This window comes from Oryctolagus cuniculus, chromosome 7 (assembly GCF_051225735.1).
Source record: "Oryctolagus cuniculus isolate XC-2025 breed Fujian yellow rabbit chromosome 7, ASM5122573v1, whole genome shotgun sequence".
Classification (NCBI taxonomy): Eukaryota; Metazoa; Chordata; class Mammalia; order Lagomorpha; family Leporidae; genus Oryctolagus; species Oryctolagus cuniculus.
Window position 1 is genome coordinate 110,806,932 of NC_142873.1, and position 27,356 is coordinate 110,834,287.

General features: G+C 37.8%; 1 protein-coding gene across 9 annotated transcripts in view; it reads left to right on the forward strand.

Annotated features, from left to right (window-relative positions):
- DOCK7 (dedicator of cytokinesis 7) overlaps positions 1-27,356 on the forward strand; it is a 268,792-nt gene that overhangs the window by 69,679 nt on the left and 171,757 nt on the right. For all 9 annotated transcript variants that reach the window (XR_016210986.1, XM_070078382.2, XM_089300543.1 and 6 more), the window contains 5 exons: positions 1,353-1,433; positions 3,698-3,863; positions 5,525-5,667; positions 12,863-12,956; positions 13,602-13,764. Coding sequence is in view for 5 of the 9 variants with exons in the window: in XM_070078382.2 (XP_069934483.1) it covers positions 1,353-1,433; positions 3,698-3,863; positions 5,525-5,667; positions 12,863-12,956; positions 13,602-13,764 (647 nt within the window). In the remaining 4 variants the exon portion in view is untranslated. The remainder of the gene's footprint in view (positions 1-1,352; positions 1,434-3,697; positions 3,864-5,524; positions 5,668-12,862; positions 12,957-13,601; positions 13,765-27,356) is intronic.

Here is a 27,356-nt window from a genome sequence, read left to right on the forward strand (position 1 = left end):
TCCCTTCAAGATTTCATATGAATTCTAGGGTGGATTTTTCTGTTTCTTCAAAAACATCATTGTGATTTTTGATAAGGTTTGCATTTAATTGTAGACTCCTGTTGCTATTTTTGACATCTTAATCATATGATGTCTTTCAGTTCATGAACATGAGATTTCTTTCTATTTTTGTTTACTTTCTCAATTAAGTTTTATAGTTTTAAATATATAAATATTTCACTTCCTTGGTTATTCTAAATATTTTTATTTTTGATAGCATTGCAAATGGAGTTTTATTAATTTCCTTTTGCATTTCTCATTAGTATATAGGTTTTATATTCTGTAGCTTTATTGAATTTATTTATTCTAGCATTTTTTTAGTAGAATTTTTAGAGTGTTAATGTAAAAGATCATGTCATCTACAGAGGTCATTTTTCTTCTGCTTTTTTGATTCAGCTGCCATTTGTTCCTTCCTTCCTTTTTTCTTGCCTAATTGTTCTGGGTTTGACTTCCAGTGCTTTTTTGAATAGAAGAGGATAAAGTGAGCATCCTCATCTTTGTCCCTACTCTTAGAGGAAAAGTCTGTCTTCAAGCATTGTGTATGATGTTAGTTGTAGGCTTTTCCTGTATGGGCTTTATTATGTTGAGGTGGTTTCCTTATATTCCTAGTTTATAGACTGTTTCTGTATTGTAACTATGCTGAATTTTGTCCAGTACTTTCCCTGCTTCAGTTGAATTGATTTGCTGTTTCTGTCATTATGTACGTGAAAATGACATTGATTTCTGTATAGTGAGTAACCTTTGCATTTCAGGCTTCTTTCTTATTTTTTAATTTTTTAAAGCTTTTATTTAATGAATGCAGATTTCATAGTTACAACTTTAGGAATATACCCGTCCTCCCACTCCCCTCCCATCCTACCTCCTACTCCCTCTCCCATCCCATTCTTCATTAAGATTTTTATATAATTAACTTTATATATAGAAGACCAACTATAATAAGTAAAGGTTTCAATATTTTGTACTCTGCCCCCCTCACACCATATCATATAAAGCACCGTTTGAGAACTGTTTTGCAGTTCATTCTTACAGTACAACTCATTAAGGACCAAGGACCTACATGGGGAGTAAGTGCACAATTACTTATATTGTTAATTTAACAACTAACACTCTTATTTATGATGTCAGTGATATAAGCTTGCTAGAAGCTTCCAAGGTTATGGAAGACTTTTGAGTCCACAGGCTTCATCGGTATTTAGACAGGGCCATACGCAAGGTGGAAGTTCTCTCCTCACTTCAGAGAAAAGTACATGCTTCTTTTATGTCAGGCTGCTTTTTTAAAATCTTAATTAATCTTTACTTTTTTGCTTTGACAGCTAGAAAAAGTCCTACAACAAGGAGATATTGGAGAGTGTGCAGAACCATATATGATTTTCAAAGAAGCAGATGCCACTAAGGTAGAATGCTATGTCTCTCATTTCCCTCACAGTATCACTGTTGTATTTGGGAGAATACCATATTAAAGAATGTCACCACTAACTTATTTTCTGTTGGCCTACTACTTTTACCCCTTTTGCTCTTTATTTCCTTTTGTCATCAAATTTGTGTCAGGTGCTGTGCTGTTCTAAAACATCTCCCTACCCTAAAACTAACTGATTTTTAAATTTTTTTTGAGAGAACTATATTACTAATAGGGTTTAAAATTTCCTTTATTTATAAAATTGTGCTGTTGATGGAACTTTTCCTAGCAAGACAACTACTTTTAGCTTTTATCTGATTGCAGATAATTAAGCAATGTATTAAAAATAGAAAATACTATCTCTGTTTTGCCATCAGATAACAAATTTCTAGAATCTAGATAAACTTTAAAAGCAGAGAAATATTGAATAATTAATATCAAATTCCAGATTCTTTGATTTAACTACAGGTGATTTTTGGATCTTTCAACACAAGATTTAATATCAAAACAACCAGGAAAAATATGCTTGGAATATTGGACAAACCACCAAAATCTAGGAAATGTTTTGCTTTCTGTTATTCTGAGGTTCAGAACAAGAACTGAGCTTTCTTGACTAATATAAGTAGAACTGAGCATATGATATAGTCTTTTCTGATCATTGGCTATGTAGTTGAACTCAGGGTTTAAGTATACTGGAGAACCCAGGTTGTTATTTTACAGGTTAAATTTGCTCTTTTATATGGAGTTCATAAATATGGTACCAGCAACTTATTCTACTCTTCCCTTACTTTAAAAAAGTTTTAAAAAGTTTTGTTTAATTTATTTTCATTTTACTTGAAAGATGGAGACTGAGTTTGGTGTTGGGGAGAGACAGATAAACAGACAGAGATCTTCTATCCACTGTTTCATTCTCCAAATGCCCACAGCAGCCAGGGATAGGCCATGCCAAAGCCAGGAGCCTGGAACTCAATCCAGATCCTCCATGTAAGTGGCAGGGACCCATGTGCTTGAGCCGAAGCCTTCTGTCTCCTAGAATGCACATTAACAGAATGCTAGAATCAGTAGTGGAGCCAAGACTCAAACCCAGGGATTTTTTTATGTGGGGTGAAGGTATCTTAACCAGTGTCTTTTTCATTTTATTTTTCTTAAAGATTTATTAATTTATTATTTGAAAGGCAAGATACAGAGAGAGAAGGAGAGAGAGAGAGAGAGTGTCTCTTATGTGGGTACATGGGCCCCCACCTTCTGCTGCATTTCCAGACACATTAGCAGGGAGCTGGGTCGGAAATGAAACAGTCAGGACTTGAAATGGCTCTTACATGGGTGCCAGCATTGCAGGCAGAGGTTATTCTGCACCTCAGCACCAGCCCCTTAACCAGTGTCATAACTGCTGACAAACGCCAATACCTTCCCTTACACCTTTATATAGACTGATAGAATTAAGTATACTTGATATTTAGGCTCTTAAAGCAAGACCTGTTTTGGGGGTGTAAGTCATGCTACCATTTAGCTCTTTTTCCGTATTTTCCTAGTTCTGCATCCCAAGATAGTATAGCATTATTAGAATATACCAAGCTAACATCCTTCATGGAAAGAGTGTGTGAAAGGAGTGGTATAGGTTTTCTATTTTGAACTCTTGGTTGACTGTTGCAGGACACTGTAGTATTTGTTTCAAGAGTAGTCTAAAAGTTGAGCCAGCCTCAAGATATCTTTCAGAATTCCATATACTGTTGGAACATTAGTCTTTTTCAGAGCTTTGTTCTCTTTAGGTCTTTCAATGTAACCCTGAGTTTGTTTACCATTGTCCTGTTTGTGCCCTCCATGCCTATCTCACAATGGTTGTAAGTTCAAGAATGTTTCATATGGGCTGAGTTTCTTCCATTTTTTACAGAGTAGCAAAATTTAACAAATCATAGCCTGGAATATTTTGTAGTCAGCAGTTCTGACAAGAGTGTTGTTTTACTTTCTTTCCTAAAATAGTACTTTTGATAAATAAATATGTTTGGTACTTGTTCCCCCTTTGTCCTGAGATGACATAATCACAAGCAGGTTTTCAAAGACTCACTTTATATATACATTTATAGAATGAAATGAGGTTTTTCAGTGGTTGAGATAATATACTTACTTGGTCTCTGAAAGGTGGATTATTTTCCCATCTTTACTGAGGGCTCAGAATTCTTAACTTGTCCCTTTATATTGTGTGAAATAGCCTTTAATTGCTTTTTTTTCAAATGTAATCATGTGTAAAGTTCTGTTTTGCAGAATAAGGAAAAATTGGAGAAGCTGAAAAGTCAAGCTGATCAGTTTTGCCAGAGACTTGGGAAATATCGCATGCCTTTTGCTTGGACTGCAATCCATTTAATGAATATTGTTAGCAGTGCTGGGAGTTTAGAAAGAGATTCTACAGAAGTAGAAATTAGTACTGGAGGTAAGAGTGTTTGTATAAAATATTTCTAAATGTATAGTTTTTCTCACTTAGACTTATTTTATTTGTAGACTCTGCAACGATATATTGCATAAAAGGAACTTTTTTGTCTTTTTTTTTTTTATGTGGCACCTGTGTTGAGATAAAATACATACCATATAACCCATCTATATAAAGAGTACAACACAGCAGTTTTTTCTATACCAACAGGGTTCTACAACCACCTCCACAATCTAATTTTGGAACTTTTGTACCCATTAGCAATCACTCTTCATGCCTCCAAAATCTCCAGACCCAGCCCTAAACATTAAAATATTTGCTGTTTCTAGATTTGCCTGTTGTGGACTTCTCATACAAATGGATTTATACAGTATGTGGTCTTCAGTGCCTAGCTTCTGTCACATAGCATATTGTTTTTAAGATTTATACATATTATAGCATGTATCAGTATTTTATTTATTTATTTATTTATAGATTTATTTGAAGCCAGAGTTGCAGAGAGAGGGACACACACACACACACACACACACACGAGAGAGAGAGAGAGAGAAAGAGAGAGAGAGAGAGAGAGAGAGAGAGAGAGAGAGAGAGAGAGTAATATCTTCCATCTGTTGTTTCACTCCCCAAATGGCAACAATGAGCCTGGAACTCCATCCAGGTCTGCCTCATGGGTGCAGGGGCCCAAGTACTTGGTCCGTCTTCTGCTTTCCCAGGCACATTAGCAGGGAGCTGAATCTAAAGTAGAGTAGCCAAGATACGAACCATATGGGATGTCAGCATCGCAGGCAGTTGCTTAACCAGATGTGCCATAATGCTGACCCCAGTATTTCATTTTTTTATTGCCAAATGGTAGTCCATTGTACTGATATACCATATTTTATTTACCATTCATCAATTGATAGTTATTTGGTTTATTTCTACTTTTTGAGTATTGTGAACAATACTGCAATGAATGTGCATGTACAAGCTTTTATATGGAAAAATGTGTATGCTTTTATTTCTCTTGAATATAAATAGGAGTAAAATTGTTGGGTCATAAGTTAATTGTATGTTTCACCTTTTGAGGAATGGCCAGACTGTTTTCCAGGGTGACTGCACTTTCCAAAATTTCCACTAGCCCTATGAAAAGGTCCTGCTTTCTCCATCTTTGCCAGCATTCATCATTATCTTTTCTTTTACTATAGTCATCCTAGTGCAGGTGAAGTGATATCTTAGTGTGATCTGGATTTGCCTTTCTCTGATAGCTAATTATGTTAAACACCATCTTCTATTTGTCAGTTATTTGTCTTCTGTAGGGAAATATGTATTCATGTCCTTTCCCCATTTTTAATGGCTTTTTGTCTTTATAGTATTTAGTTGATGCCTAATTTTTAAATGGATTTTGTTTTCTCATTACTTTGAGAATTTCCTGTATGTTCCATATACACATCGTATTTACTATCAGATTTGAAAATATTTTCTCTTTGTGAGTTATCTTTTTCTGATAGTATTGTTTACGGAACAAAAGCTATAAATTTTGATAAAGATCAATTTGTCTGTTTTCTTTTTCTCACTGTGCTTTTGGTGTTGTGTCTAAGAAAATATTACCTAAATGAAGATTGAAAAAATTTACTTGGGATTTCAAATTTTTTGAAAATTAGTACCTTACTTTTATTTCCTGATAGAACGAAAAGGATCTTGGTCAGAGCGGAGAAATTCTAGTATTGTTGGCAGACGATCACTTGAAAGGACAACAAGTGGAGATGATGCCTGTAATTTGACTAGCTTTCGACCAGCTACTCTGACAGTGACGAATTTTTTTAAGCAGGTATTGTTCTGTCATGAAGGAATTCAGGGGGATGTCTGTACATAAATTTCTTTCAGTTTTTGAAAAGTAGTAATTGTACATGTATATCAGTATGCTTTTGAGAAATTTTTTTAAAGACTTATTTATTTATTTGAGAGTTAGAATTATAGACAGATAGAGGGAGAGACAGAGAGGAAGGTCTTCTATCCACTAGTTCACTTTCCAAATGGCCACAGTGACTGGAATTGGGCCGATCCAAACTCAGGAGCCAGGAGCTTCCTCCAGGTCTCCCACATGGATGTGGTGGCCCAAGCACTGCTTTCCCAGGCCATAGCAGAGAGCTGGGTGGAAAGAGGAGCAGCCTGGATATGAACCAACACCTGGCCGGTGCCACGGCTCAATAGGCTAATCCTCTGCCTAGCGGCATCAGCACACCGGGTTCTAGTCCCGGTCAGGGTGCTGGATTCTGTCCCGGTTGCCCCTCTTCCAGGCCAGCTCTCTGCTGTGGCCCGAGAGTGCAGTGGAGGATGGCCCAAGTGCTTGGGCCCTGCACCCCATGGGAGACCAGGAGAAGCACTTGGCTTCTGCCTTCGGATCAGCGCGGTGCGCTGGCCGCAGCGCGACAGCTGCGGCGGCCATTGCAGGGTGAACCAACGGCAAAAGGAAGACTTTTCTCTCTGTCTCTCTCTCTCACTGTCCACTCTGCCTGTTAAAGAAAAAAAAAAAAAATGAACCAACACCCATATAGGATGCCAGCACCACAGGGGGAGGCTTAGCCCACTATGCCACAGCACCACCCCTTTTGAGAAATTTTTAAAACTTTCATAATTAAAATAAAAAACAACAAAAATTAAAACTATAAGAATTTATGGTGAACCTATCGTTTTATAATATTTATCTAAATTTTGACCTTGACTAATGGATGAAAATTGATCTTTCACATATGCTGATATCTTATTTTTCGATTATAATGGTGTAACTTTTCTTAAACATAGTGGGGTTAAAAATTTGCTTTCTTTTTCTTTTAAAAGATTATTTGTTTGAAAGGCAGAGTTATAGAGAGGAAAAGGAGAAAGAGAGGGAGAGAGAGAGAGAGAATCCTCCATCACTTGGTTCACTCCCCAAATAACTGCAACAACTGAGACTGGCCTAAGGCCAAAGCCAGCAGTCTGGAACTCCATCGGGTCCTCCACGTGGGTGTCAGAGGCCTAAGCACTTGGGCCATCTTCTGCTGGGAGTCAAAGTGGCATTCATATGGGATGTTGGCCATGTAGCAGCCTAACCCACTGGGCCATAATGCAGGCCCCTCAGTGTTGTTTTTAAAAGTGAGTTTGTATATCCAGAACATCATTTTCTTGGCAAATTTTTCCTCCTCTTCAAATCATGAGTCAAGTTAGTAGTTTTCAAATGCTGCTCATGACTCACTAGGGATAGTAGATATCAGATTATTAGATAATACCCATTTAAAAGTAAAAAAACCCAGCAGAATAATAGTGAAATGTATGTAGTAAGCTTAAATATTGCTTCAGGAAGCCCTCTTGCTTCTGGATTTTGAGTTAATTGTGTGTGTGTGTGTATGTGTGTACACTAGATTTTGATTTCAAATGGATTTTTGCTGTGAATCATGATCAGAAAAATTTGAAAGTCTTTGTTATAAGTGATCAGGTGCCAAGAACCCTATGGATATGAGGAGAAAACCTGAAATGGTATGACAAACTAGAGAATTCTACCATCTCCATGTGTTTTAGAGTGGCTCAAAGGAAAAATATTAAGAATTCTCTCATATTTCCTCTTTCTTAAGTGGTGGTCTGAGCGAAAGGAGGAAATCCTTACAATTTAGGGCAAGGGTTGATGGTAGAGCAGGCTTTGAATTGACAGGCATCTAACTGAAGACCTTTCACTGTTAATGTCATAGTGTTCCTAGGCAGCTGCTCTGAGAGATTCCAGTGAGGGGAATAAACAAGTGCTGATGTCTGAAGTGTGATCCTTTCATTACAGACAGTAGTAAAAGAAAGATTTTAGGGAAGGCCACAGTGATTGTTACTTGGATGAAGTGATAGATCACATACAGCTGTGGAAATGTGGCAGTGTATTTACTGAATACAGTGTCATAACCTTGCATATATGACCATTCCAACTCTTTCTTCTTCAGTTGCACCATCACTTCTATTTCTACAACTCTCTTTTCACTTTTCAGCGTATTTTATCAGTGAAATGAAATTGTAAGCTTAAATCAACAAGTGATTCATTCCACACCTATTTACCCAGCAGATATATTTTGAGCATTTATCGTGTACCAGATACCATTTTGAATTCTGTTAACTGGAAGGTAGCACAAAGTGATTATGAAAAATTAAAAATAAATGATTACTGGAAGCATGGAGTAATGGAAAGTGTTTACAGTTTACTTTATACCAGGCTGTATTTAAAATATTTTTTTAAGCTGGGACAAGCTGGAGCCAGGAGCCAGGAGCTTCTTCCAGGTCTCCCAGATGGGTGCAGGGGCCCAAGCACTTGGGCCATTCACCACTGCTTTCTCAGGCACATTAGCGGGGAGCTGGATTGGAAGTGGAGCAGCCAGAACTAGAAACAGTGCCCATATAGGATGCCCATGCTGCAGGCGGTGGCTTATCCAACTACACCACAATATTGGCCCCTAAAATATTTTTAGTTAATATTTAAAGGGTTAGAAAATTATTCATCAGGTAAATGCAAATTAATTTTAATAAAGTAACATTCAAGACATAAGTTTCCCTTAAGTGAGACACAAAAAAACATTTATGAGAGATTACTATCCACAATTGCATATAGTAATCATGAGTGTTTATGTACAGATTTGAAATGTGTGGAACCAAAATTAATAGAAGTATGTGGAGATTTAACAACAAAATCAAACCCTCACAAGTATTTTTAAAGACATTTGCCTGTTGGTGGGTATATACGTCATCTGTTGCCCAGGGATACACAATAATAAATAAACAATGTAGAGTAAATGAACAGTGTAGGTAGACCATTCCAGGGAACTCGGCTCATTCTCATGTTTGGAATCAGCTTTATTGGTTTGAATCAGCTTATCTAGCCTAACTTCTCTTGGGAAGACTGAAATGATTCAGATCCATGCCTTGGCTCTCAGCCTGGTCATGTGTCATAACAGGAACAGAAATTCAAGAGAGGGCCAAACCAAATTGTGCAAACCTTTTACAGATCTCTGTTTGTATCTTGTTTGCTTATTGGCTAAACCAAGGTGCGTGGCCCACCTTAGAGAAGGGAATAATACCCCAACCAGAAGATGGCATGAAAAAGTAAAGAATGGAGGCCAATAATACAAGTTTAATTTAGTGGGCTAAGTAGACAGAAAAATTTAATCTGAATATAATCTAAAGGTATTATACACAAGGACAATTTAAAGACCTATATTAATTTTGTAATCAAAAAGGTGAGAATGTACTGTTTCAGCAACGGGTGGAACATTAGTAATTAATCATATTAAGTCACTAAAAAAACCTTCATCTTCTCTAACCACACTAAATAAAATAAAAACTATTTTAAAAGTATTAACAAAAAATGTATAACCACTAAGAAATAAAACTCATTTTCCTAAATAATTAGATAAAAAAGGTAAATTCACTACCTTGTTTAGACTTTAATAATGAACAAATGGGATATGATTCATGGTGAACTCACACTAATAAAGTAGCTTTAAATATATTTATTAACAAATCAGATAAAATTACAATACAGAGTATGTTAAAGGCAGGTAGATTGGATCAATGAATTTTTTTTTTTTTTTTAAATTTTTGACAGGCGGAGTGGACAGTGAGAGAGAGAGACAGAGAGAAAGGTCTTCTTTTGCTGTTGGTTCACCCTCCAATGGCCACCGCGGCCGGTGCACCGCGCTGATCCAATGGCAGGAGCCAGGTACTTATCCTGGTCTCCCATGGGGTGCAGGGTCCAAGCACTTGGGCCATCCTCCACTGCACTCCCTGGCCACAGCAGAGAGCTGGCCTGAAAGAGGGGCAACCGGGACAGAATCCGGTGCCCCGACCGGGACTAGAACCCGGTGTGCTGGCGCCGCTAGGCGGAGGATTAGCCTAGTGAGCCACGGCGCCGGCCGGATCAATGAAATATAAACACTAACTTTTCAATAAGAGACTGAATAAAATCAAGCCCTATTTCAATTATAAGAAAAAGAAAATATGAAGGCTTCCATAGCCTTGGAAACTCATGACTGGAGCATAGGGAGATTACTGATGCCATAGACAGGAGTGTCAATTGGTAAAGTCAACAACAGGAGTCACTGTGCACTTACTCCTCATGTAGGATCTCTGTCATTAATGTGCTGTGCATTGAGATTTAATGCTATAACGAGTACTCAAATAATATATTTCACTTTGTGTTTCTATGGGGGTGCAAACTGTTGAAATCTTTACTTAATGCATACTAAACTGATCCTCTGTAAAAAAAAAAAAAAAAAAAAAAAAAAAAAAAGAAAAGAATAGAAACTATCAACTCCCAACTTGACTCTCACTGGGATTAAACATGACAATAGGTCTGATCTGATTTCATCATCATTAAAAAAAATCATCTATTATTTTTCACTTTATGTTTCTGTGTGGGAGCAAACTGTTGAAATCCTTACTTAATGTATACTAAGCTGATCTTCTGTATATTAAGATAATCGAAAATGAATCTTGATGTGAATGGAAGGGGAGAGGGAGTGGGAAAGGGGAGGGTTGTGGGTGGGAGGGACGGTATGGGGGGGAAGACATAGTAATCCATTATTCGTACTTTGGAAACGTATATTCATTAAATAAAAGTTAAAAAAAAAAAAAAAGAAAGAAACATACCAGGGGATTCCAATTCAATCCCATCAAGGTGGCATGTACCAATGCCATCTCACTAGTCCCAGTGGTCAATTTCTATTCACAATTGATCATAATGATAGGACTAAGAGCCAAAGGGAGCACATAAACAAGACTAGTGTCTGCAATTACTAGCTGATAGAATAAAAAAGGGAGAGAATGATCCAACATGGGAAGCGAGATACACAGCAGACCCATAGAATGGCAGATGTCCTAAACAGCACTCTGGCCTCATAATCAGCCCTTAAGGCACGCGGATCTGGCTAAAAAGCCCATGAGAATATTTCAGGCATGGAAAGCCAAGACACTCTGGGGAAAAAAAAAAAAAAAAAAAAAACCCTAAATGAAAGATCTCCGCGAGTGAGTGAGATCCCAGTGGAAAGAACGGGTCATCAAAGAAGGAGGTACCTTTCTCTGAAGGGAGGAAAGAACTTCCACTCTGACTATTACCTTGTCTAAATATGATCAGAGTTGGTGAACTCAAAAGGCTTCCATAGCCTTGGCAACTCATGACAAGAGCCTAGGGTGATTACTGATGCCATAAACAAGAGTGTCAATTTGTTAAGTCAACAACAGGAGTCACTGTGCACTTACTCCTCATGTAGGATCTTTGTCCTTAGTGTGCTGTACATTGAGATTTAATGCTATAACTAGTACTCAAACAGTATTTTTCACTTTATGTTTCTATGTGGGAGCAAACTGTTGAAATATTTACTTAATGTATGCTAAACTGATCTTCTGTATATAAAGAGAAACGAAAATGAATCTTGATGTGAATGGAAGGGGAGAGGGAGTGGGAAAGGGAGGGTTGCGGGTGGGAGGGACGTTATGGGGGGGAAGCCATTGTAATCCATAAGCTGTACTTTGGAAATTTATATTCATTAAATAAAAGTTAAAAAAAAAAGAAAAAAAAAAAAAAGAAAATAAAAACATGTTACCATTAAAAAAAAAAAAAAAAAAAAAAAAAAAAGAAAATATGAAGGGTCTCAAGAAGTTAATGACAAATGTGTTCTATGAAAAAACTGGATTTCAAAATTTTTGTAGCAAAATAAATTATCTTTTAATTCTGTTTTCCCTGAAAACTTAAAAAAGATTTATTTGTTTATTTATAAGTCAGAGTTACCTAACAGAGAGGGAGAGACAGAAAGAGAGCATCTTCCATCTGCTGGTTCACTCACCAAATGACCACAGTGGCTGGGGCTAGGCCAGACCAAATCCAGGAGCCACGAGCTTCATCTGGGTCTCCCGTATGGTTGGCAGGGACTCAAGTACTTGGGCCATCTTTTGCTGTTTTCCCAGGCACATTAGCTGGGAGCCAGATGGGAAGTGGAGCAACTGGGACTTGAACCAATGCCTGCTTAGTCTGCTTACATCAAAACACTGGCCCCTTCCGTGAACATTTTGAAGTACTCTATACAAATTAGAAATTTTGTATTAATTAGATGTCATTTTCTTTATTTTATCTCTCCCCATTAATTGAGCTCTTTTTGAAGTTCTCTTTCTGGTTTTAATATCAACAATAGTTACACATTTCCTTAAGAGAAATTGTTTAGTTTTTTGTTTTTTTTTTTAATTTAGCCAGTGCTTAAATTTTGCATTTTAGAAATTTGGTAGTATAAGGTTGAAAAGACAGTGTGAGTGTGAACTCAAGAGTAACAAATTAATGACTCATTTTTTTCTTTATTTGCCTACTTTTGGGTTGTTTTAATGTCTGTATTTTTTTCCTTTTTTTCATTTTCATCTATCTGTAAGTGTTACTGTTTTCTGTATTTTATAGAATTCTGTAATATTCTATAGTGATAGTTAATGGATAATGAATAAATACATACAATAGATAAATATATCAGTCTTAATAAAATCTGAAAGCATAAAAATGAGGACATAAATTAGGATGATTTTTAAAAAGATTTATTTATTTATTTATTTGAGAGAGTTACAGAGGAGAGAGAGCGAGAGAGGTCTTCCATCCACTGGTTTACACCTTAAGTGACCACAACAGCCGAGACTGAGCCAGCTGGAAGCCAGGAGCTTTATCTGAGTCTTCCCACATGGGTGGCAGGGAACAAAGTACGTGGGCCATCTTCTCCTGCTTTTCCCAAGCCATTAGCAGGGAGTTGGATGGGAAGTTGAGCAGCCAGGATATGAACCAGCAACCATGTGGGATGACAGCATCACAGGCAGTGGCTTTACCCGCTATGCCACAGCGCTACCCTCAAGATGATATTTCTCCTCATATTAACTTTTCATTCTGGTCATATTGTAATCATAAGTCCATGATTATTAACAAGCGATTTAAATTTATTTCTTATCCACTGTTTGGTTTTATTGAATACTTTTCCCTCTATCTGAAATAGGAAGGAGATCGCTTAAGTGATGAAGATCTGTACAAATTCCTTGCTGACATGAGAAGGCCATCATCTGTTTTACGGCGACTAAGACCTATCACAGGTATTTTCAAATTTTAAGTAGACACGACTACAACTGTTATCATAACTAATTTGTTGTATAGTTTTTAATAAGATATTTCGTGAATTTTTTGATATTCAAGCCTGTCAGCCTTTTTCATCTCATTAGCTTTTATGTAATCTGTTTGGATGCAGGACTCAACATTTTTGAAAATTTCAGTACTAAAATGAGATTATAAATAATATCAATTAAAATGTACGTGAATTCAGAAACAGATTCATATTCTGATCAGAGCAAACCATTCCATGATAAAACTGTTTTGGAGTCTGCTATGCTAAAATTAAATCATTTCATCTTTAAAATGTTGGCTGTTCCTATACTAAATCCCTGTCTCTTTATTCTGTTTAGTGCTGCTGCTGCTGCTGCTGCTTTCTTTCCTTTTTTTTTTTTTTTTTGACTTGTTTCTTTCTTCCTTCCTTCATTTATAAAACATTTGTTATTTTACATGTGTTATGGGAACTTCTAGATTTGGTGAAGCGAAGTGAAGAAGTATAAGAGGGTAGTATTAGCTTCTGTAGTATTCTTCTAATATTTCTTGAACAAATAGGATCTAAATCCTTCAAAAAACATTTTAACATGGTGTTTTTATTATGTTTACATAGTTTTTATAATATATTTCATATGCAGCTCAACTGAAGATAGACATTTCTCCTGCTCCTGAAAATCCTCATTATTGCCTCACCCCGGAGCTGCTTCAAGTGAAGCTTTACCCCGACAGTAGAGTTAGACCTACAAGGGAAATTTTGGAGTTTCCAGCCAGGGATGTCTATGTTCCAAACACTACTTACAGGTAAGAGACTTCTGGAATAAGATACTGTGTTTTCCAATGTTAAAGTAGAGCTAGAGTGAAATTTTCCAAAAATCTGAGGTAGCTTTGTTATTTATTCCATCCCTAATGACACAATTTTATTAATTGCTATGATGTATTAAACTTTTACAGTGTAGAAGTTATAATGTTAATTACCTTACTTGTATTTTCTTAATTAAGCCTCATAGTTTGAGGTGGGTGTTAATTCATTTTAGAGATGAGTAGAAGGAGGAATAAAGAAGTTTAAAATTTTCTGTGAATCACACTTCACTGTGAGGGTGCTAGCATTTGATTCCTGGGCTGTGAGACTCAAACATTTGAACTCCTAAGCACTGTACTATATTTCCTTAAATGTTTTGATTAGCAGAACCTAGCACGAAACATGAATCAAATTTATATGGCTGCCTCATGTTCTAACAATTAACTAGCAGAATCTGTTGAGTGTATATGAGCTAGAGAATTCCTGACATGAAGTTGTTGTATATGTAACTTTTCAGGCTGAACACTGCACCACTCCAAGGAATACTATTTGGGTATACTCAAGATGAATTATGCTCATTGTATTTGTGAGTGCTGAGACCTGATCTGACATGTCTCTTGGGATATCCAATAGGGCAGCTCAGACAGAAGATTCTAAAACAGAACTTCTTTAGTGTCATCCAAGTTTTCCTTCCCCTATTATGTTTAACCACCGTTTACTGAGTTTCTGAGGCCAAATTTTGTGGAATCCGAATGATGTCTTTCCTTCTCTACTCTGCATTTACCTCAATACTTTCTAGCCTTCCACTTTTCAAAAATTCTAGTCTGAATCACTATCTAGATCAACACTTTTACATAGAAATGTGATGGAAACCACATTTGTAATTTAAAATTTTAGCATTGATACATTAAAAATAAACAGTTAAAGTTAATTTTAATCATATTTTAATCTAGTATATAATATAATCTTAGCATGTAACTAAATAAACATTATTGATATGTTGCTTTTTCCTCCTTTTTGATAGTTTTGAAAATATGATGTGTAGTTTATTTTAAAGCACATTTTGGTCCACATGAGCCACATTTCAAATGCTTAATATTGTTTCAGGCTAGTGACTACAATATTGAACAGCTGATAGCAAATTTTGCCATGCTTGTTGATTTAATAATTTTGTTTTTGCCTCCTCCCACCATCTCAAATTTTCAAAATTTCAGCTGGAGAGACCTTTAAAACTTGTAAGCAGTTCATTTATTCCTCTTTGTAGAACCTTCCAATGGCTTCCATTATAAGCAGAAAAATAATTCATTTTTTTCTAATAGTCCAAGATTCTTTATGATCTGGTTCCTGTCTTTTTCTTGCATTATATCCTAGTATTCCCTGTTTTGCTCAGTTCATTTTAAACTCACTGACCTTTTTCTTCATCCTTGAACAAGAAAAGTTCAATTCTTACTAAGATTTTTCCATTTTCCTTTCTCTCTGCTTGTTTTGTTTTTCCCTACTACTAAACTTGACTTGGTTTCTTACACAGACATAGTCTGTTTAAATGTCACTACCTGTAGAAGCTCACCCTCATCATCTTGACTATAAAGGTCCACTGCTTCCATCTTCCAGTTCTCACCGTCTTACATATTTATCATTATTGAGTGTCATAACACACAATTATTATACACACATCTTTCTCATTTGTATGTAATTACCATAGGAATAGGGACTTTCTGTTTTGTTTACCACTTTATTTCCAACATCTGTATTGGTATCCTACCATATAGAAACTATATAACAAATATTTCAGTTGGAGTTAAGAAATTAAAGAACTCTGGGAGAGGGTCCGGCACTGTGGCGCAGTGGGTTAAAGTCCCAGTCTGCAGCGCCAACATCCCATATGGGCACTAGTTCCAGTCCCAGCTGTTCCACTTCTGAAACAGCTCCCTGCTAATGTGCCTGGGAAAGCAGCAGAGGATGATCCAAGTTCTTGGGTCCCTGCACCCACGTGGGATACCTAGAAGATGCTTCTGGCTCCTGGCTTGGGATCAGCTCAGCTCCTGCCATTGCAGCCATTTGGGGAGTGAACCAGCAGATGGAAGATCTCTCTCTCTTTCTCTACCTCTCTCTATAACTATCTTTCAAATAAATAAAATAAATCTTAAGAAAAATGGGATAAGGCTGGCGCCGCGGCTCACTAGCCTAATCCTCTGCCTTGCGGTGCTGGCACACCGGGTTCTAGTCCCAGTCGGGGCGCTGGATTCTGTCCCGGTTGCCTCTCTTCCAGGCCAGCTCTCTGCTGTGGCCAGGGAGTGCAGTGGAGGATGGCCCAAGTGCTTGGGCCCTGCACCCCATGGGAGACCAGGAGAAGCACCTGGCTCCTGCCATCGGATCAGCGCGGTGTGCCGGCTGCAGTGCACCGGCCGCGGCGGCCATTGGTGGGTGAACCAACAGCAAAAGGAAGACTTTTCTCTCTGTCTCTCTCTCTCACTGTCCACTCTGCCTGTCAAAAAAAAAAAAAAAGGGGGGGGTGGGTGGGGGGATAATAGGGTTTAGAGGCAGATAGTCGAGGCTGTGATTTGACTTAGGGCAAATTGCTTTATTTATTGACCACTCAGATTTCATACTAATAAAACATGAAGTTATAATACGCATGTTTTCTTGAAATGCTACAGAGCTCAAAGAAATACATGTAATTGATACTTAATACATGTTAAGTAACTGGAGGTTCTAAACAAGGTGCTAAAGAATATGTGCAAATAATCTCACTTTTCAAAGAAATACAGATTATTCTGCAAATTGTATACAATTTAAGAAGATCTAGACTAAGAAGTTATTTTATTTGCATAATCCAAGATTATTGAACAGTTTAGAGGTTATCAGCTCTACTTCTTATCCAGTACAATATTTTCATCTAGAGCATCCTTAACTTGTGCTTTTTTCTTTTTAAGGAATTTATTAATACAATAGATTCTCAGAATCGTAGCAAATGCATGATAATTACTATAACATAATTCTGATGTGAATGCGTTATTAATAAAAAAGATTCATAGATACATAGTTCATAGATACAATTCTAAAAATAGTTCCCTATTCCTCCTTGCCTCTCTCCTTCTTTCCTTTTCTTTTTTAAAGATTGATTTCTTTGGGGGGCCAGTGCCGTGGCGCAGTAGGTTGATCTTCCGCCTGAGGCACCGGCATCCCATGTGGGCACTGGTTCTAGTCCCAGCTGCTCCTCTTCTGGTCCAACTTTCTGCTAGGGCCTGGGAAAGCAGTGGAAGATGACCCAGGTCCTTGGGCCCCTGCACCCACGTGGGAGACTGGGAAGAGGCACCCAGTTTCTGGCTTTGGATCGGCGCAGCTCCGGCTGTTGTGGCCATTTTGGGAGTGAACCAACAGACAGAAGACCTTTCTCTGTCTCTCCCTGTCGCTGTCTATAATTCTACATCTCAAATAAATAAGTAAAAATCTTTAAAAAAAAAAAAGATTTATTTCTTTGAAAGGCAGTTACAGGAAGAGGGGGAGAGACAGAGAGACAGGGAGAGAGGCAGGGGGGAGGGAGTGAGGGAGAGAGGTCTTCCATCCACTGGTTTCACTCCCTAGATGGCTGCAACATCCAGGGCTGGGCCAGGCTGAAGCCAGGAGCCAGGAACTCTGTCTGGGTCTCCCATGTGGGAGGTAGGGGCCCAAGTACTTGGGCCATCTTCTGCTGCTTTCCCAGGCACATTAATAGGGAGCTGGATTAGAAGTGGAGCAGTCATGACTCCAACAGACTCCCATGTGGGATGTCAGTATTGTAGGTGGTAGCTTGACCCACTATTCCATAACACCAGCCCCGCCTATCCCTCCTCCCTCCATCTGTTCATTCTTTCCTTCCTTCTTAATTTCTGAGATAACATATTTTTAATTTACATTATAGTCAAAGGCTTAATATTCCACTAAATAAAGAATTCTACAAATAGAACGTAAAAAAGACCATGATTCAGCAGGAATAAAGGCAAGGTCCATAAATAATAATCAAGTGAAAAATGTGCATTTCACTGTTACATAATAAATTTTAAAATAATCACAGATCATAAAACTATAGTTCCTAATCATTGGCTTGACAAAGATGTAAAAAAGTTTGACAAAACTGTATTTGTAGCAATACTGATACACCCAGGCATTTATTTCTTTTTTTGTTGTTTTTGCTTTTTCTTTTTGAATTTTAGCTCCCATGAGTAAGGAAGAACATGCAGTATTTGTCTGTATGTGTCCAGCTTATTTCACTTAACATGATGTCCTTCAGTTGCATCCATGTTGATACAAATGGTAGAATTTCATTCTTTTTTTTATAGCTGAATAATATTTTATTGTTTATATACCACATTTTCTTCATCCATCCTTCTGATGATGGACACCTTGATTAAGTCTGTATTTTGGCTACTTTGAACAAAGCTGCTATAAACATGGTGGTGCTGGTATCTCTTTGATATAATGTTTTCATGTCTTTTGAGTATCTGCCCAGTAGTAGGATTACTGGATCATATGGCATGTCTATTTCCAGTTTGCTAAGAAATTTTCATACTACTTTCCACAGTGGCTGCTTTAATTTACATTCCAACTAGTATTATGTAACTGTTCCTCTTTCTCCACATCCTCCCTAGCATTTGTTACTCTCTCTTTTGAATAATAGCCATTATGAGAGGGGTGAGGTAGTATCTCATTTTTCATTTATTTGCTGGTTATTTTACTTCTTCTTCTTCTTCTTCTTCTTTTTTTTTTTTTTTTTTTTTTTGAGAACTGTTTATTGAGGTTCTTTGCCCATTTCTTAGCTGGATTGGTTGGTTTTATTGTTGTTGAGTTATTTGAGTTGGTGGTATATTCTGGAAGTTAATCCTTTATTGAAAAGGTAGCTTGCGCATATTTTTTCAATTCTGTTCGATGTCTCTTCTCTCTGTTGATTGTTTCCTTTGCTGTGCAGAACATTCTGTTTGATATAATCACATTTGGTCTACTCACAGGCTTTGTTGCCTGTGCTTTAGGAGTCTTATCCAGGAATTCATCATTTATACCAATGTCTTGAAGTGTTTTCTCTAAATTTTTTTCCAAGCAACTTCATAGTTTCAGGTCTTAAATTTAGGTCTTTGATCCATCTTGAGTTAATTTTTTTATATGGTGAGAGGTAGGGGTCTGATTCCATTCTTCTACATGTGTACATCCATAGTTTTGCTGGCACCATTTATTCAGAGATTATCTGTTATACTTTTGGCCTGGATACTTTTATCAAAAATCATTTGGCTATTGGGCACTCTATTCTGTTGTGTTGATTTGTGTGTCAGTGTTTATGCCAGTACCATGCTGTTTTAATTACTATAGCTTTGTAGCCTGCTTTGAAGTCAGGTATTGTAATGCCTCCTGCTTAATTTTTTTCGCTCAGGATTGCTTTGGATATTCTGGGTCTTTTGTGATTGCATATGAATTTTAGGATTGATTTTTCTAATCCTGTAAGTAATGTCATTGGTATTTTATAGGGATTGCATTCAATCTGCAGATTGCTCTAGGTAGTATAGACATTTTAATGATACTAATTCTTCCATGAACAAGAAATATCTTCCCTTTTTGTGTCTTTGATGATTTATTTCATCAGTGTTTTATAATTTTCACTATAGATATATTTCACTTATTTGATGAACTTTATTCATAAATACTTGATTTTTGTGTGTGTGTGGTTTTTGTGAATGGAATTTCATTCTTGATTTCCCCTTCAGTGACTTAACTTGTGTTTATTTGTTTTACTCCCACTTGAATTATTTCAGAGGCAGAGAAAATGGAATTTGGGAACTTAGAGTTGTCTTTTTTCATTCCCTAATTAAAATTATTATTTATGTATTTGCTTATGTTTTTTGAAAGAATACGTGAAAATACTTGAAGTTCATATGCTACTATAAGGCTTAAAAATGGAGGGATACAAGGGAAATTAAATTGGCAAATAAAACAGCTATCTGCACCTCAGTGTTTATTGCAGCTCAATTCACAATAGCTAAGACATGGAATCAACTTAAATGTCCATCAACAGAAGACTGGATAAAGAAATTATGGGATATGTACTCTATAGGATACTATATAGCGGTAAAAAAATGAAATCTGATCATTTGCAACAAAATGGAGGAACCTGGAAAACATCATACTGAGTGAAATAAGCCAGTCCCAAAGGGACAAAAATCATATGTTCTCCCTGAACTGTGACAACTAACTGAGCACCTAAAAGGAAACCTGTAGAACTGAAACTGACTGTCGAGGAACAGCATATAATTTTATTCTTTTTTAGTATTTTCTTGTTCTACTTAATACCATTGATGGAACTCTTTAATTAACTCACAATTATTCTTAGGTGTTTAAATTTAACTGAAAATTGATTCCTGATAAACATAAGAGTGTGAATAAGAAAGGGAGGAGATGTACAGTTCGGCACACGCTCACTTGGACTTACCCCTAACGGTAGAGCTAGAAACGTGCCATGGGATTCCAGATCCCATTAAGTTGGCATGTACCAATGCCATCTTACTAGTTAAAGTGATCAGTTTAAGTTCATAATTGATCATACTGATAGGTCTAAGAGTCAAAGGGATCACATAAACAAGACCAGTGTCTGCTAATAATAACTGATAGAATTAAAAAGGAGAGAACTATCCAACATGGGGATAGGGATACACAACAGACTCAGAATGGCAGAGGCCCTAAACAGCACTCTGGCCTCAGAATCAGCCCTTAAGGCATTTCGATCCAGCTAAAAAGCCAATGAGAGTTTCTCAGGCATGGAAAGCCAAGACACTGTGGCAAAACAAACAAACAAAATCCTAAATGAAAGATCTCTGTGAGTGAGATCCCAGCGGAAAGAATGGACCATCAAAGAAGAAGGTACCTTTCTCTGAAGGGAGGAGAGAACTTCCACTTTGATTATGGCCTTTCTTTCTTTCTTTCTTTTTTTTTTTTTTTTTTGACAGGCAGAGTGGACCCGTGAGAGAGAGAAACAGAGAGAAAGGTCTTCCTTTGCTGTTGGTTCACCCTCCAATGGCCGCCGGCGCACCGCGGTGATCCGATGGCAGGAGCCAGGTACTTATCCTGGTCTCCCATGGGGTACAGGGCCCAAGCACTTGGGCTATCCTCCACTGCACTCCCTGGCCACAGCAGAGAGCTGGCCTGGAAGAGGGGCAACCGGGACAGAATCCGGTGCCCCGACCGGGACTAGAACTCGGTGTGCCGGCGCTGCAAGGCAGAGGATTAGCCTAGTGAGCCGCGGCGCCGGCCGATTATGGCCTTTTCTAAAAAAGGTTGGAGTTTGTGAACTCAAGAGGCTTCCGGCCGACGCCGTGGCTCACTAGGCTAATCTTCCACCTGTAGCGCCGGCTCCGGGGTTCTAGTCCTGGTTGGGGCGCCGGATACTGTCCCGGTCGCTCCTCTTCCAGTCCAGCTCTCTGCTGTGGCCCGGGAATGCAGTGGAGGATGGCCCAAGTGCTTAGGCCCTGCACCTGCATGGGAGACCAGGAGGAAGCACCTGGCTCCTAGCTTAGGATCGGCGCAACGCGCCAGCCACAGCACACCAGCTGTAGCGGCCACTTGGGGAGTGAACCAACGGAAAAGGAAGACCTTTCTTTCTGTCTCTCCCTCTCTCTCACTGTCTAACTCTGCCTGTCAAAAAAAAAAAAAAAAAAAAAAGGCTTTTATAGCCTTGGCAGCTCATGACAAGAGCCTCAGGTCTCCCACAGGGATGCAGGGTCCCAAGTACTCGGGCCATCTTCTGCTTTCCTAGACACATTAGCAGGGACCTGGATCAGAAGTGGAGCATCTGAGAATAACCGATGCCCATACATATAGGATGCTGTTTTTAGGCTGTGGTTTAACCTGCTAAGCCACAATGCCAGCCCCTTGATTCTTTCTCACTTTTTTTTCTTTTCTTTTATTTTTTTAAAAGATTTTATTTATTTATTTATTTGAGAGGTAGAGTTACAGACAGAGGGAGAGATAGAGAGAAAGGTCTTCCTTCCATTGATTCACTCCCCAAATGACTGCAATGGCCAGATCTGTGCTGATCCAGAGTCAGGAGCCAGGAGCCTCTTTCAGTTTCCCATGTGGGTGCAAGGGCCCAAGCACTTAGGCTATCCTCCACTGCCTTCCCAGGCCACAGCAGAGAGCTGGATTGGAAGAGGAGCAGCCGGGACGTGAACCGGTGCCCACATGGGATGCCGGAACCACAAGTGGAGGATTAACCTACTGTGCCTCGGCGCCAGCCCCCTCACTTTTTTTTTCTTAGAAAAGATTTATTTATTTGAAAGGCAGAGTTACAGAGAGAGAGGGAGAGACAGAGACAGAGATCTTACATCTGCTGATTCACTCCCCAAATGACCTCAATGACTGAAGCTGGGTGGGTCTGAAGCCAGGAGCCAGGAGCTTCTTCTTGGTCTTCCATGTGGGTGCATGGGCCCTACTTGGACCATCTTCTACTGCTTTCCCAGGTTGCCTTAGCAAGCTGGATCAGAAGTGTAGCAGCCAGGTCTCAAACCTGCACCTGTGTGGGATGCCAGTTTTGTGGGCAGCAGCTTTACCCACTACACTACACACTGGCCTTTCTTTTTCAGTTTTAACCAGTGTATACTGACTGTTATAGAAGATGAAGAAATAGCTCTTAGATCTTCTGCCGCCCTCAGAATAGTACGTAGACTTGTCATATCTTCATTTTCCAAATCAAGTTGCATGTCAGTTTTTCTTTAAATCAGTGTTAACTTTTTACATATTTTTGATCATTGTATAACATAAACAACTAAGCCATGTAGAGTCCTATAATTTTTTTCCCATTTTTACAAAATATTTATTTATTTGAAGAAGTTACACAGAGAGAGAAGGAGAGGCAGAGAGAGAGAAGTCTTCCAAGCTGCTGGTTCACTCCCCTATTGGCCTCCAAGCTGGAGCTTTTGTTGTTGTTGATGTGTGGATATGATACTTGTATACACAATATGCAGGTTATTTTCATTTAAATTAGTGTTTTCAGTCTCATAGAAATCTTATGAATTATATAATTATGATAATATTATCTCCATTCCATGTTAGAAAAGTAACACTGAGTTCAAAGATTTTAAAAGATTGATTTAGATCTGAATCTTAGTGTTCTTTACTTCTTACTTTTTATTTATTTATTTTCTTAAAGATTTATTTATGGCCGGCGCCACGGCTCAATAGGCTAATCCTCCGCCTGCGGCACTGGCCCACTGGGTTCTAGTCCCGGTCAGGGCGCTGGTTCTGTCCCATTTGCTTCTCTTCCAATCCAGCTCTGCTGTGGCCTGGGAAAGCAGTGGAGGATGGCCCAAGTGCTTGGGCCCTGCACGTGCAAGGGAGACCAGGAGAAACACCTGGCTCCTGGCTTTGGATCAGCGCAGTGCGCAGGCCACAGCAGCCATTGGGGGGTGAACCAACAGAAAAAAAAAAGGAAGACCTTTCTCTCTGTCTCTCTCTCTCTTACTGTCCACTTTGCCTGTCCAAAAAAAAAAAAAATTATTTTCTTGAAAGGTAGAATTACAGAGAGAGATTGGTTCATTCCCAAATGGCTGCAATAGCTGGGCTGGTTCAGGCTGAAGCCAGGAGCTCAGAACTTCATCTGAGTCTGCTATGTAGGTGGCAGGGGCTCAAGCACGCTGGATATCTGTTGTTGCTTTCCCAAGTACATTAGTAAGGAGCTGGACAGGAAGTGGAGCAACAGAGACTTGTACCAGCTCTCATATGGGATTCCAACATCGCAAGTGACAACTTAACTGTTTATACCAGCCCCGTGAATCCTGGTTCTCTTTAATTTTTTTATGTTTTTCATCCATTGGGGTGGTAGGACAGTTAACATTTATAATTATATACAGTATGACTAAAATTAAAATCTTTTTCTCTAGTTACTAGATAATTGCCACAGTTTTAGTATACCAAGCCTAAATACCTTTGTTTGTAATGTATTTATCTCAAAATCTGCATCATTGTCTATTAAATTATTACTTAATAATTTTTCTTATAATTAATCTAATTGTAACCCTGGGATAAATGACATTCCTAGGGTGTCAAACCTTTGAATTAGTAGAAACAATTTCCAATATAGAAAATCTAAACATCTTTCAGAATTTTAATGGTGAGGTAGAGAGCTCATAGCAAGTGAGAAAATGCCTTTCTCAGTAAGATTGTGCATTGTCTCTTCTTCAGTATGTATCCAGTATTAATATATCGTCCTCTATTGGAAGAAATGAAAAGTTAATATATTGAAATATTTTATTAGGTTTATATTTATCTAAGTTACTATTCTAACACTGATGTGTTAGAATATGTATGGGTTACCATGTAGTGTTTCTATACATGTATGTACTGTATAGTGTCCAATCAGAGTAAACATATCTCTTTATTCAAACATTCAACATGATGGAAACATTCAAAATCCTTTCTTTTAGTTTTTTTTAAGAGAAACATACAGTACATGATTATTATTTACAGTCCTGCTATTTTGTGTGATAGAATATAGGAACTTCTTACTCCTGTGTAACTGGAACTTGAAACAACTGTTTGTTTCCCGCTGTCCCCCAACTCTTGCCAGCCTTTGGTAACCACCATTATACTCTTAATTTCTATGAGTTCAACTTTTTTATAATCCACATGTAAGTGAGATCATGTCATACTTTTCTTTCTGTGTTCAGCTTATTTCATGTAGTACAATGATCTCTGGTTCTATCTGTGGTATTACAAATGACAAGATTTCATCCTTTTTGATGGTTGAATATGTTATTGTATATATGCATTACATTTTCTTTATACATTCATCAGTTGATGAACACTTAGTTTATATCCATTTTTTGACTATTGTGAATAATGCTGCAGCAAATATGGGAGTGCAGCTGTCTCTTTGACAGAGTGATTTCAATTCTCTTGGAAATGAATGTTTCTAATAATAGGATTGCTGGATCATATAATAGCTCTATTTTTAGTTTTTTGAGGCATTTCCATACTTTTGCACAATGACTTTCCTAATTTACAGTCTCACCAACAGTGTTACATGTGGCTTTTATTATGCTGAGGTATATTCCTTTTTATACCTAATTTGTTCAGATTTTTTGTCATGGCAGGATGTTGGATTTTATCGAATGGCCTTTCTATATATATTGAGGTGACCAAATGCCTTTATTTGATAGGCAGAGAAGAGAGAGAACAGAGAAAGAGATCTTCTGTTCATTAGTACTTTCCTTAGGTTCTAAAACAGCCAGGGCTGTGCTAGGTTGAAGCCAGGAGTCTGAAACTGCATCCAGGTCTCCCTTGTGGGTAGCAGAGACCCGAGGACTTCAGCCATCATCCGTTGCCTCCCAGAGGGCCCATTAGCAGGAAGCTGGATGGGAAACAGGAAGCTGAGATTCAAAACAGATACTTTGATAGGGAATACTGATGTCCCAAGCAGCAGCAAAACCAACACACCTTCCCCAGTCATATTATGTACTGTATTCTGTTGATGTGGTATGTCATATTAATTGATTTGTGTATTAAAGCATTCTTGCTTCCTATGATGAATCCCACTTGATCATGGTAAATAATCTTTTTGTGTTGTTATGTTGGTTTACTAGTATTTGTTGAGGATGTTTACATCAATGATCATCAAGGATATTGGCCTGTAATTTTCTTTTCTTGTGTTCTTGTCTGGTTTTGTTATCAAGGTGATGCTGGCTTTGTGAAAAAGAATTCCTAAAAGTAGAATAATTTGGAATAATTTAAGAAAAATTGGTGGTAATTCTTCTTTAAATGTTTGATAGAATTCAGCAGTGAAAACTTCTGGTCCTGGGATTTTCTTTGATATTAGAATTTTTATTGCTGATTCAGTCTTGCTCATTTTATTGATTGGTTTAAGTGTTACATTTTTGGGGGGCTGGTGCTGTAGCATGGTATGTTAAACCTCCACATGCAGCTGCAGCATCCCATACAGGCCCTGGTTCAAGTCCAGCTGTTCCATTTGCCATCTAGCTCCCTACTGACGTCCTCAGGAAAGCGGTGGAAGATGGTCCAAAAGCTTAGGCCCCTACAACCACATCTGGATCCTGACTTCAGATCGGCCCAGCTCTGGCCATTGTGGCCATCTAGAGAGTGAACCAGTGGATGGAAGATCAATCGATCTCTCTCTCTCTCTCTCTCTCTCTTCCTCCCTCCCTCCCTTTGTAACTCTTCCTCTCAAATAGATGAATAAATCTTTTTTAAAAGTGTTACATTTCTTGGTTCAATCATGGTAAGATATATGTTTCTAGGAATTTATTTCTTTTAAGTTATTGGTGCTGTATACACATTCATAATAATCTTTAATAATCGCTTGTCTTGGGGCCAGCGTTGTAATGTAGAGGTTAAAGCCACTGCCTGTGGTGCTGGCTTTTTTTTTTTAATCTTTTTTTATTTCTGTGGAATCATCTACAATATCTTCCTTTTCAAATTTTTTGAATCTTCTCTTTTTTTTTTCCTAGTCTAAGGATTTGTCCATTTTGTTTACCTTTTCAAAGAACTAGTTCCTTGTTCCTTGAGTGTGTGTTTGTGTTTGTGTGTGTGTATAGTCTTTTAAAATCTCTATTTCATTTATTTCTACTCCGAATTTTATTATATGTTTCCTTCTACTAATTTTGGGCTTAATTTGGTCTAATTTTTCTAATTCCTTAAGGAGTAAAGATAATGTTTGAGGCTTTCTGCTTTTTTCATGAAAGCATTGGTTGCTATTCCCACTTATTCCTGCTTTTTATATGTCTCATAGGTTTGGATATGTTCCCATTTTTGTTACTTTCTTTTTCAATAAGATTTATTCTGTTTATTTGAAAGGCAAAAATTTACTTGGATTTCCCTGATAGCTAGTGATCCTGAACATTTTTTCATGAATCTGTTGGCCAATTTGTATTTCATCCTTTGCCTCTTCATGCACGTTCTTTGCCCATTTCTTCACTGCATTATTTTGTTGTTGTTTTTGTTGTTTGTTTCTTGAGCTCCTTATATATTTTAGATATTATTCCTTTATCAAATGAATAGTTTGCAAATATTTCCTCTTATTCTTTTGGTTGCCTCTTTACTTTGTTGAGTGTTTCTTTTGCTGTGTTAAAGCTTCTTTGCTTGAAGTAATCACATTTCTATATTTGCTTTTATTGCTTGTGTTTCTGGGGTCTTATCTAAGAAGGCTGCCTGGTCGATGTCTTGGCAGTGTTTCCCTTATTTTTCCTCTAATAATTTGATGGTTTCAGATCTTAGGTTTAGATCCCTGATCCATTGTGAGTTTATCTTTATGTGGAGTATAAGGTAGGGGTCTTGTTTCATACTTTAGCATACACTAAAAATTTCATTCACTGAGATGCAATTTTCCCCAACACCATTTGTTGAAGAGACTGTCCTTTCTCCAGGGAGTTATTTTAGCTTGTTTGTCAAAGATTACTTTGTTGTAAATGTATGAATTAATTTCTGGGGTTTCTAATTTGTCCCATTGGGCCACATGTCTATTTTTGTGTCATTACCATGCTGTTTTGATTATAATGATTTTTGTTTTTAATATTTGCTGAGATTTATTTTGTGATAAAACATATGATCTGTCCTAGAGAATATT